At 31.4% G+C, this 12,940-nt stretch overlaps 1 protein-coding gene across 2 annotated transcripts; it reads left to right on the top strand.

Moving 5' to 3' along the window:
- Nucleotides 1–5,145: 5,145 nt before the first annotated feature.
- Nucleotides 5,146–9,456, top strand: LOC124828015 (uncharacterized). 2 transcript variants are annotated; one of them, XM_047301216.2, is made up of 6 exons: nucleotides 5,146–5,557; nucleotides 7,732–7,858; nucleotides 8,167–8,306; nucleotides 8,420–8,482; nucleotides 8,584–8,652; nucleotides 9,106–9,456. In XM_047301216.2, exons 1-6 carry the CDS (start codon nucleotides 5,357–5,359, stop codon nucleotides 9,136–9,138), a joined length of 633 nt encoding a protein of 210 aa, XP_047157172.1. In that variant the 5' UTR covers nucleotides 5,146–5,356; the 3' UTR covers nucleotides 9,139–9,456. The 2 variants fall into 2 exon arrangements, with proteins under 2 accessions (XP_047157172.1, XP_047157170.1); XM_047301214.2 differs by having other exon boundaries at nucleotides 5,149–5,557; nucleotides 9,067–9,456.
- Nucleotides 9,457–12,940: the final 3,484 nt, after the last annotated feature.

Raw genomic sequence — 12,940 nt, forward strand, 5'->3', positions numbered from 1 at the left:
CTTTGATTTGTCATACACGAGTTCTTGTGTCGTCTATCATGTCCCGTGAAGTAGCATAGTGTATAGTTTGCGACCATCTTAAAGTGGCTGAAATTGTGGTTAACTAGCTTTAAACATTTGTGTGCTTTAAAAGGGAAACATACATTGTATATTCGAATTTATACTTAATTAATTGTGGTTGATATAATTTATTTGAAAAAGAGTAAATTTTCTTTTTTGTCTGTACTTAGTACTTGTATTTTTTGTTTTTACTTTTTATGAGATCTTTGTATTTTGGTTCTACTTTACGATTTAGTATTATATATAGAGAGAGTTTGTATAAATGAAATTTAATGGTGATCTGGCTACGTGAAAATTGTTAAAAATAAATGTGTTGTTATTACATGTAAATGATCTTTACTAATACAAAAACCCTTCGAGATTGTGACGACAGTATTTGTAATGTGCCTTTTGTGTTTTTCCCATTTTTTCCCTTTTACATCTTTATTCTTCTATCTTTCTTAGAGCACTGCATGTCGCTGGATTAGTTTACACTGTAAATAAATTCTAATTGACAAAATAATATAATTATCTTTTTTAAATTTATTCATAAAATAACTCGCTTAAATGAATATACTACACTGGATTAGTTTACACTGAAACAAAGGAAATATTTATAGTTTTTCTTTTGCAGTTGCTTTTCAATAGAAAACTCTCTGATGGTGCTGATTTTTACCTCGTGAGGAACAAATTGTTTTATTTTCATGTCAGTTTATTTAAAAGTTATTGGAAAATAGTGACAATTTTGTTTTAAGAAAATATCTGCTCCTGTTAAACTAAAATAAATCAAGTGCTTAGCATACAAAATGTGACATCAGATGAAATTTCAAACTGATTTATTATTTCTTTGATTCTAGGTATTATCATCTTTAATAATATACAGTTTTTTAAATCTGTTCTTTCATTAATATTATGATATTTATTTTAATTATTCAATATTTGAATAATTTAAATTCGTAATATGAAAACATGTTTGATCATCCGTAAGAAATGATATAAATAAATTTTTATACAAGAGTGAGCAATAAAAAAATGAATATAGGATGTGATTTATGTTTTACTGATATAGGTAGAAAGCATAGGAAGGTGTAGTTGTTTCTATAAAGGAGAAAGAGTGAAGTGGGTATGGGGAATCCTATTATCCTAAGCAAGTAATCCTTATCCAACAAAACCTAAAACGTACGAACTATAAACATAGCTCCTTCAAATTTGCAATTATGTTTCAACCTAATATGAATTTGACAGCACTGTGCCCACTGCGAAAGGAACCACGCTGTTCCCTACAGTTTCAAATTCGAAGATTCAAAACGGTCCGGTAATAGAGCCGTTACACTCAGTGACCCAATAGAAGAAAATAGGCGTGGTAGAAAAGAAGGTGAATTTTGGGTGAAAACGGTGGCGTTCCAGTGGGAGGAGGCAGCGTGTTACATCCCTTTCCCTCTTAAAAAAAATATCCATGTCTGCTTAATCACACTCTCCTCACCCAGTCAAAATCAATGGATTTTTGAATCAAAATGGGCCCCACAAACACATGCAAACCCAATACAACATGCTCTTTCTTTCAACCTTCTTTCCAAATCACACTCTTTCCCTCCTCATATCTCCTCTAAATTCTAAATTACTATTTTATTTTATTTTTCCTATCGTTTTAAATAAAATAATACCCTTATATATGTTTAATATCTAAATAACCACTTCTTTTTAATAAATCATACTCTTCTTCCTTATTTTAAATCAAAATACCACGCCACTTCTTATATAAAAATTGAAAATTAAAATTTTAAAAACAAAATTACAAATATATAAACAAAAAAAGTTGTACAGTTTATATATGATATTGTGTAAATTTCTTAAAATTATAAAATTTATAAATACTGTTTGCTAAAAATATAAGGGAGATCAATGTTTATTTAAAATCAAAGAAAATGTAGGTCTTAATTTACTACATATATTGTAGATGAGATTTTTAAAAAAAAAAACAAAACAAAAGGAAATATAATTTTCATTTTACATTGTCTTATTAAAGTTTGGTTTGTATTATTTTTCAATGATTGTTGTGGATTTATTCTTTTGACTGAATTTAACTAACCATTATTATAAATTTCCAATAAAACATTATTATTTGTATTTTGTAGCTAAATTAATAACTCTTTTGTCTGAATATAAACAATGTGTTGATCGAGAGTGAGATTATGTTAGTAAAATTCTTTCAAAAACTTGCATATTGTTGTTTAGCTTGATTATGATATGTCTTTATATTTTACAAAATTAACATTTTCGGCATCCAATTTTTTTTTCAGCATTAATTTAAATTTTTAATCATCAATAATTTTGGTAACTACTTCTTTTAAGCAATTTTAACTTTGTGATTCTTAATCGTCCGTAATTTTGTTCATTTTCTTATTTAATTATTTGATCTTCTCAATCCCTTTAACATGACACATTGAGATTGAAAAAAAAAACTATACACACAATTTTACTATAAAATTGAAATCGGTAATTTATGAAATATTATTTGACACTTGATCAATATCATTTAAAATTAAAACCCATCCAAAGTTAATAAATTGTGTCTAAAAAATCGAAAGCCAAAACCACAGATAATTAGAAGTTTAAGCAATAAAATTGTAAATAAATTAAAAATCATAATTACTGTTTTTAAGCTGTATGAAAGAAAAAACGATACTACAGTTACTCAGATACGGTGTTAAAACATTATTCAATATTCTTTAATTAAAATTTTCCTCTAAAAGACCACCCATAAATTTTTCTTTCGCGTAGAAAATGTATAAAGACATTTAATCTTAATCCAAGTTTATTTGGAAAATTCTGTTTAAATATATATTAAAATCAATATAATACATTTCTTAATGTATATACATTATTTATTATTATTTTAATTTAATCAAAGACAACACTTAAGCCTTGTTCTTTTGAGTAGATTTGAGAGAGTGGATTTGAGGGGATTTGAGAAGATTTGAAGATTAAATTTTTTTTCGTTTATTTGAGTGAATTTGGAGGTAAATAAGAGTGAATTTGGAAATAAAATTGGTGAGAATTAGTATATAATTGTATTGACGTGACAAATTAAAAAAATTTATTTCCAAATTCACTCTCATTTATCTCCAAATTCACTGAAATAAAAGACAAAAAAATTTATCTTCAAATCCTCTCAAATCCCCTCGAATCCACTCAAAAAAACAATACCTTAACAATGATCACCCTCGTAATATCTATAAGTGGTAAAACCAATAAATTCTCTTTTACGTGGATATGACTCTCGCCTCCTCTTATTTTATATCATAGTCCTTTAATATTATTTAAAGAAAAAATTATTTAATGTTTTACTATGTAATCGTAAATTAGTTATTTACTAAATTTCTTTATTTTTTTTACCTATTTCGTTTTCAATAGAAGTTAAAAATGAGAGTAAAGAAGAATATATAATCGAAAAATAATAGTTATAACATCTCAAAATTCAAAACAGTATAAAAAGACAAAATTCCTTCAAGAAAATGAGTGTTATATAATAACATATAATATAAAATTGAGTGAATATAATATAATATGTGATAAGAAAATTAGTGTAGACATATGTAATAGTGAATGTGTATAATATAATGTGCATGCTCATTTATTGCTCTGCTTCCCTTCTGTTATGGTGGGTCCTCTCCCATCACCACAATAGTCAATTTACGACAACAAAGTTTTCAAACAAATTATTACACCACCTACTTTTTCTTTTCTTTTTTTCTTTTTTAATAAATCGCCACTTACATTAAATACTTTTTCCTTATTAACCCACAAAATATATGATTTCAGCATATCTCTTTATTCTCTGCGCATAAATAAAAATATATAGCATATGCTCCCACACTTATGATATGGAACCATCAGTGTAAATAATAGCTAACTTTAATGTCATCTTTCTTTCCCTAAATAAAACATTTGACTAATATAGATTTGATTTATTAAAATTTATGCTTTATTTCCTAACTTATTTCACTCGCGTTGTTAAATAAACCAGAAAAACTTATAAAGATTATTCAACATGCATTCAATTTGAATTTAAATAAATAAAAATAATTATAGATATATTTATTTTACATTTAAATAAAGAAAAACAAGATGAAAATGTTTAAGATGTATTTTTAATTTGAATTGCATTAAAAAAAATTATAATATAATTCAAAATGGGCTGCCTGTTTAATGTAATACCGTTTAAGGATTAAATTTAAAGACAATCCAACTTTATAAAGTATTTTTTAAAAATAAAATCGTGAAATAAAAATATAAAATAACTAGACTATCAAGAGTCTTACACTCAATTTTGAAGACATCTATTAGTAAGAACATTCGATATCTCACAAAATTAATCTTCGTGTTTAGTCTAATTACAGCATTATAATATTTTGTTCTCTATAAAATAATTTTTAAAGGAGAGCGAGAATAATAAGTTATTGTCAATGCACTTAAAATTTATTGACGACAACCTCAGACTAGAACAAAACTCATATTCACACCCTACCGAAAATAACAGAGTATTCCTTCTAATAAAAAAATGTTAAATTGCAATATTTGTTTTAATTAAAGAATACAAAAAGGTATAAGTTGGAAGTGGTGGTTTATAAAAGGTAAATTGTTAAATTCCACATCATACATTCTATTAAATTCAATAATTTATATTCCATGCCAAGGAAATGCCTGTGAAAAATTAACAAATATAAATTATATACAATATTTTGCATGGATAATATTTATCTGAAGAGTTTGGTATACCAAGATTTCTGCATCTTTATTAAATGATTTTAATTTTAGACTTTTTTTTCCTCATTTGTTAAATAAAAAATTAGTAATTAGAAAAATAGTGATTCCCAGAAGAGAAAGTGTTTGGATAGTAAGGTAGAGTATTGAAATGGGAAGGAAACAGAGTAAGTCCTGAAAACCAAACCCACATCATGTTCATGCCGTAACCTCCCTCTCTCCAAGCGCATGATTGAAGAGTCCACCCTCTCTCCATGACGTGGCGCAATTTCGTTGGCCCATTTCCTCTCGTCGGGATTCATCCCAACACACCAATAAACAATATAGCAGTCACTCTCGCTCGTTTTTCTCTCTCTTTCTTTCTTTTTCTTTCTCTCTCTCTCCATCTGTGTTTTTCTCTCTGCAAAATTTCCCCAATTTCTCCACTACCCTATCTCTTCTGCTCCTCAAACTCCCACATTCGAACCCAGCAATGCACGATCTTCCGTACGAATGCAATTTTGATATTTGATATTTGATTTCCCACTTTGCCCTTTTCACCGCCCAATTGGAAATGCTAGAGGCAATGGAAAGCTCAGTCAATGGTGCCTTCTCCCATTTGCAGAGCTGCGGAGACAGCAGTGAAGAGGAGTTATCGGTGCTGCCACGTCACACCAAAGTCGTGGTAACCGGAAATAACCGTACCAAATCGGTGCTCGTTGGTCTTCAAGGTGTTGTCAAGAAAGCCGTTGGTCTGGGAGGATGGCATTGGCTGGTAATTTTCTCTTTCTCATCAAAACCACACTGCGGATTTTTTATTTCTTTATTCTAATTTTAGTCGCTAATGTCGTTTGTTTGCATTGCTGCGAAACCGTGTTTTTCTTCTAACCAATGACCTCTGTCGGTCAATTTTGGTAGCTTCTGTTTTATTATTTCGTCACGCGGCTAATTCTGCTCTAATTTAATTACCCTGAACTCCCTGTTGCTTCAAGGTGTCTACTGCGTGATTGTTATCTGATTTATTCACTCGGTTGTTTTAATTCAAAATTTCGAATGTCCGGGTTCTTCGTGTTACAACTTGATTAGGTTTTGTTCGATTGTGCATGATTTGAGACATCATTCTGAATTACTAATTGTGGGTATCCATTGCATGCCTTTCTTCGTTGCTGGATCTGCTGTTTTATGAAGTGCTCTTTGAGGATCAGTAGTTAATTGGGTCTTCTGTTTGCTCCTTTTTCATTGACGGAAGTAAATTATATGATCCTTGCTCTGGTTTTTGTGTTACTAATTCGATGTCTTAGCTCTGAATTATGCTTGGATTAAGGTTATGCTATTAATAAAATAGTTGAATCTAAACTCCGATCAGAATCAGAGCTATTCTTTGAAGGTCCAATCATACAAATATTTTTATTTGTGTCTTCCCCCAATTTCGCCTTTCTGATCTTTTTATGCCTGTTTATGAAATTACTGATTATATTTCATGATCAATTTTCATTGAAATCAAACTACTATCGGGGCTTTCTTCAGGGAGATTTGAATTTGACTGTAGTTTTAAAGCTTGGATTGTATGAAACCAGGCTGGTGTTAGAGATGACAATAGACAGGATCTGGACAAGGTACTGCTGAAAAAACCCAATCATCGAACTTGATGACTAAAAGCTTTAATCTCCATTTTCATCCCAACCTAATATCCATGCAACGTAAATGAATTAAAAGAAATTTCAACTGAATGAGTTACTATAACTAAATTGATAATTCTTAATTCATTCAAACATAGTCCTAAAGCATCCAAACATCGGTAAGAATAATTACAGAACTTTGGAAGCATAACTTTAAAGTATCCAAACATAAATCTAACAATAGACTCCTATAACAGCTGCTTTTGTAAACTTTGACATCGTGTTCTATCACTCTCCAGAATTTAAAAAATAAATTATTCGTTTCCTCCTCTTTAGTAGATATAGAGAACGTGTCTTTAACATTACTGGAGAAGAAAAAATTGATCCTAATTAATGTAGAAAAACGATTTAAACCTGTCTTCATTATAGGATTAAAAGTAAGCACATTTCATATAATACATCTTATGCAAAATTAATTATGCTTTCACTTTTAATCTAAAATATCTAATTATTATCCCAAGTCAATGACTTAATTGATACACATCAATACATATCCTTCCCCGTTGGAGTGACGTATATTTCCTTGTCCGGGAACCATTTTGTTTGTCAGCTTAGCTCTCGCACTTACATAAATAAGTAATCTTAAAAATATTATTATAAAATATTTATTTTGTTATTCCTTATATGTGATTAAATTTGAGTTCGTGTTTTAATAGTGTAATATTTTTTTACCATGCCTTATTTTCTTCCTGGGGTATCAAATTTTGTTATAAACACTATCTTTTAGATGTTTTTTAATTCATTTTAACGAATTTAAACTATTCACATTTTTTGGTTTATATAACGGAATTTTCTTATAATATATATGATATACTCGTTTTGTATATGCGTACAAATTTAAGAATATAGCTTATCTAAATCACACATAAAAACAATTGTATTTAAATAAAAGAATAAATAGTTTTACAGTTACTCAATCACAGAGTACCATCTATGTTAAGTTTGTTAGGTTTTAAAGGTCTTATGAAGGGAGACTTGGAATTATATGGCAGTGTAAAAAAAATTTATATTAGTAAGTTTGTGCCTGATCATTAAACTCTTGAAATAATATATGTGTGTATGTGTGATAATTTTTAAGTAATTATATTAAATGGGTGCGAGTGTAAAGTGATATGAGTCCTATAACACCCATATTCGTCGCTGAATTTTTGAGTAAATCCTCTCTGTTACAGATATTTTGCAGTTCCTATAGGTTCAAGATAGAATTTTAAACCCTAAACACCCATACGATTATTTTACAGTGTTCTTAACTGGCATAAAAAAAATGCAGGTTCTTACAAATGGTATTGAAGTGAAACTACAGAGGAATGCTCTTAGCGTTATTGAAGCACCCACGGGTAATGAGGAAGATGATGACCTTGAATTTGAGAATATGCAGTGGAATGGATCTGATATGGGTGAGTACTTTACAGTTTTTAATTGTCTTGCCTCTGACAGTTACTGGTATTGTGTGCTAATTGTGTGTGCACCCGACACTGAAAGTAGACAAATTTTGGAATGCTGTGGTATTTTTATTAATTAATTGTTGTTTTGGCGTCCATATTCGTGGGCTTCCAAAGTGGGAAGAGGTTGGTAACATTGGATCCATTGTCTTCTGGTTTTGCTTTTGTTATCTCTGAAGTTCTAGTGTTCTGCTTTAATCTCCAATGACCCCACCACTTTATAGTTTTCCTATTTATGTTGTGATCTTTTTTTGATTTCTCAGCATCCGACGACACACAGAAGTCCCACAAATCGAGACACAGAATGCATAGAACATTGGGATCATCTCACAAGACAATGAGTAGGTCCTTCTCTGGCGATTCACACTCGAAGGGGTCCGTTTCTATGCCTCATGGGTCCACGGTATATAAACCTTATTTTTTTTCTTAAATCTTTTCGTTCCCACTGACATAGTCAATGATCTAGTTATTAGTTAGTGTTCTATTTATTGACATTATGTTGAAATCTTTCTGTAGAAGGTGGACTTGAGCAAACTTGAAATGGCTGCATTGTGGAGATATTGGCGACATTTTAATCTTGTAAATTTTTTGAACTATCCGCGTTGTTACTTTGTTCCACAGAAGATTATTTTAGCGGCGTGTTTGTGTCCCCTTTGTACTTACTTGAAATGGATCTGTAGGTGGACGCGGTCCCAAACCCATCAAAAGAGCAGCTAGTGGACATTGTTCAGAGGCATTTCATGTCGCAGGTATCTGATAATTGCTGATTGCATTTTCGTTTTTCTTTGATGCTAATTGTTCAAATATTATATGCTGCATAAATTAAGATTTTAAGTGGTGAATTTCATGTCTGATTGCAATCTCTCCGAGAGCAGGCTAATCTCTATTAGCAAATGATAAAAAAAATTATTCTTTCTAATCTTTGAGGAACAAAATTGGAATGAAAGGAATATTCTTGTTATAAACAAGCAGTTAATTATTATACTATATTCTTTGATTGTGCAGTGTTTTGAGTAATGTAAACCTAACTTGTTATAGCTTTGTAAATAACTATTACCAAACAAAGAAGAATTGGGTTTAAATGTATGTGAAGTGTTTGGGAAAGATTGATGAAGAAGGAGAATTTAGCTGGTAGTCTGAAGCTGTGTTTGTTTTTTGTGAAGCAAATTGACGAGTTGCAGGTGATTGTGGGATTTGTCCAGGCTGCAAAGAGGCTGAAGACTGTATGCAAATGAGATGGAATGATGCTCGAAATGATGTTTGATAAGTTAAACTGTCTATGCTAACAAAGATAATGTATGTAATATCCACTTCCCTTCGAATTATGTAACATATTTATCGGTAACTTTTAATATTCTGATATAGTAGTAGGTTAGTAGTTTGAGGTTATAGAGGTTCTTACTCTTTTGTAGCCACCCAGTTGTGTAGATATGTATGACATTGCAACTGGAACGTAGGGAAGTCTCCACGGCTTTCTTTTCATTCACTGTATTGCTGACCTGGGAAGTGGTTTTCAGAGACCTTAATGTATATATTCTTTCACTTTCTCTCAACTTTCTTTTATTCGTTTTACATCACTTCTCCTGTGGATCCAGTTTGGATTTTGTGCTACCTCGAACGTGCGTTGAGAAGAAATTAGAAACAGTGTTCCATTGTTTTACTGAATGTTTTATTTCTCAATGGATGTTGTTGGCGGAATTCTGGAAATATATTTTAGATATAAAGAATTTATATATTGATGTACTTTACATATAGAGAATATCAAATATTAAAATCTTAATCCTATTCAAAATATATTTTAAGCAACAATATGCCTGTTTGGATTTACATTGGTTTACTTTTAAAATCACGTCTTTTTCACTTGAAGTCAAAAGCTTCCTTGTTATTGGCATCAATTTGCGCGTCAAAAACACAAGTTCATGTAACGCGGACGCAAAATTAAACATCACAGATGCCAGTTTTTTTCTTTTACGTTTCTCTCTCTTCTCTTATTTTAGTCTCATTTTCTTAGGGTTACGAGTGGTTTACACTGAGTAGACTTCCATCTAGATTCCATTGAATTAAGTTTGACATTTCTGGTGTGGCAACCCTACTATAATTGAGTTGAATAATCAATTTCAATAATTGAAAAACATTTTACACCTTCACTCTTAACAGAAAAATTTTCAAAATTAACAATTTAAATATTTTTTCATATTTTCAGGCTAACAACAATGTTTGCAATATATATGTATTATATATATATATATATATATATATATATATATATATATATATATATATATATATATATATATATATACAACTCATTCAATGTAATTCAAATAGATTATGTAAATAATAATAGTGATTATGAATGTATGTGTATGAATGTTTAATCACAATACTCATACGACAATATTTATACGAACTATAAGATTGTTTTTTAATACGTTTTCTTACTATTTTATCTTTAAATTTATGATAATTTGTTTACTTATTAAAATAAATAATAAACATCAATAATAGTTGTTGATAATAATTTAACTATTTTTGGAAGTAATTATGAAAAATAAATTCTTATTTTAATTAGTACTGTGTATGCATATTTATTTAAAAATTAAAAATAAGACAAACAAGAAAAATTAAGATAATTATTTTTATACGTATTCAGTCATAATTTTACTTTTTTATATTTTACTAAATTTTAATTATAATAATTATATTCATTGAATTTATTATCCTAAAAGTATGTGACATTAAGTTGCAAAGCACATGTGTTTCTATCAACTGAAACAGATTTCCGAGGTTTAGAAGTCTAAACTCAATGTAGTTATAATTTGATGCACAAAATGAAGTTCGAAACAACCCAAAAAAGTATAATTAGTGTGTTTTGGGTTGAGTGGAGTTAATAATTAATCACAATCCGCTTACACCCTTTACTTTTTCCTTAATTTTTTATTTATTAGTTTTTTTCTCTCCTCTTTCTTTTATCTCCCTCTTCAGTGTCTCCTTTGTATGAATACTTACGAAAAAAAATTAATATATGTATAGTATGAAATATTAACCGAGCGGTTACAAACAACCAACCGGATATTTAGGTAATCTGTTTATATCTTATTCTGTTTATATTTTATTGGGCTTATATTAGCTCAAGATCCATGAGGAAAATAATAAATACAAAGCTAGGGCCAAGAGCCAGGTACGTTCCACTTACGCATTATTTACTCTACGCTACTCTCAAATATTCAATAATGATAATCATTCACTAAATATTCAAACAAGAGCCGAGGCTCTTCAAATCACACGCCTAACTTGGGCGTCGGAGTACCTTTTGCAGGTACATCCCCCTCGTCAAGAAGGAGACCGATCGGTTTGCGCCAACACCGATCGGCCAACAGGAGGAGTTTGGAAGCGAGCGAGCGGCCCAGACGCGTCAGCAGGTTAGTCTCTCGGTCCCTAAAAGTATCTACCGAAACATTTTGGCGCCCACCGTGGGGCCGAGCGTCAAACCCAATGATGACCACGAGGAGCATGGAGGAACAACAAAGCACCAGAAAGATTATTAGAAACCACAAGAAACCAAGACGAGCGTTCGGTCTCGACATCACTATTTCGGATCAACACGAGAAACTTTCGACAAAGTAAAAACTACAGTAGATGAATCATCATCTCTACGTGAGACGTCGTCAACAAGATAAGTATTTTTTGAAATATGAATATTTCATAAAATATCTAATTGATAATAGATATTATAACAACTATTTTTATGTTAAATATATAGTATAATCCATAATATATTATATGATATATGATATATTATATATAATATAGCATATAACTATAAATATAGTTATCTAATTATTATAACCGAAATATTTTCTAGCATGATTAAAATAGTCAAAGAAATTGTTGTGTGAGAGATAAGTATCAATAGCAATATTATAAAATCTCAAGACGGTTTTGATACCTTGTTTATTATCTATGTGATTTATTCGGTGCAATTCATAATATCTGGTAACCGAATCATTTATTATACGGTCATATACCATAATATATATCATCATGAGAATTTCAGCAATGAACATCTTGAAGAAATATATATCAAAATCCACGCCATCAATTATGCAAGTGCATACTAAGATCTAGTCATAAACGGACTTCATGGAATTCAATTAACGAAGGGGAAGTCTCCTATTACAAACACCGATTGCCAATTTCGTCAGCAAAGTTCATAATTAACGATCAAGTCAGGGACCGAGCGGTAAATCCCTCTCGGGAGAGAGGTAAAGCCCTCTCGAAGACGAACGGTAAATCCCGTTCACTAGGAAACACTCCTAGATCAAAGCAGAGGTAAAACCCTCTCAAAGCCGAACGGTAAAGCCCGTTCCCTAGGAAGCACTCCTAGGTCGAAGACCGAGCGGTAAATCCCCCTCGGGAGAGAGGTAAAGCCCTCTCAAAGACGAACGGTAAATCCCGTTCACTAGGAAACAATCCTAGCTCAAAACAGAGGTAAAACCCTCTCAAAGCCGAACGGTAAAGCCCGTTCCCTAGGAAGCACTCCTAGGTCGAAGACCGAGCGGTAAATCCCCCTCGGGAGAGAGGTAAAGCCCACTCAAAGACGAACGGTAAATCCCGTTCACTAGGAAACAATCCTAGCTCAAAACAGAGGTAAAACCCTCTCAAAGCCGAACGGTAAAGCCCGTTCCCTAGGAAGCACTCCTAGGTCGAAGACCGAGCGGTAAATCCCCCTCGGGAGAGAGGTAAAGCCCTCTCAAAGACGAACGGTAAATCCCGTTCACTAGGAAACAATCCTAGCTCAAAACAGAGGTAAAACCCTCTCAAAGCCGAACGGTAAAGCCCGTTCCCTAGGAAGCACTCCTAGGTCGAAGACCGAGCGGTAAATCCCCCTCGGGAGAGAGGTAAAGCCCTCTCAAAGACGAACGGTAAATCCCGTTCACTAGGAAACAATCCTAGCTCAAAAATGAGGTAAAACCCTCTCAAAGCCGAACGGTAAAGCCCGTTCCCTGGGAAGCACTCCTAGGTCGAAGACCGAGC

This window comes from Vigna umbellata, chromosome 3 (genome assembly GCF_029865625.1).
Source record: "Vigna umbellata cultivar VRB3 chromosome 3, Vumbellata_1.0, whole genome shotgun sequence".
Lineage (NCBI taxonomy): Eukaryota > Viridiplantae > Streptophyta > Magnoliopsida > Fabales > Fabaceae > Vigna > Vigna umbellata.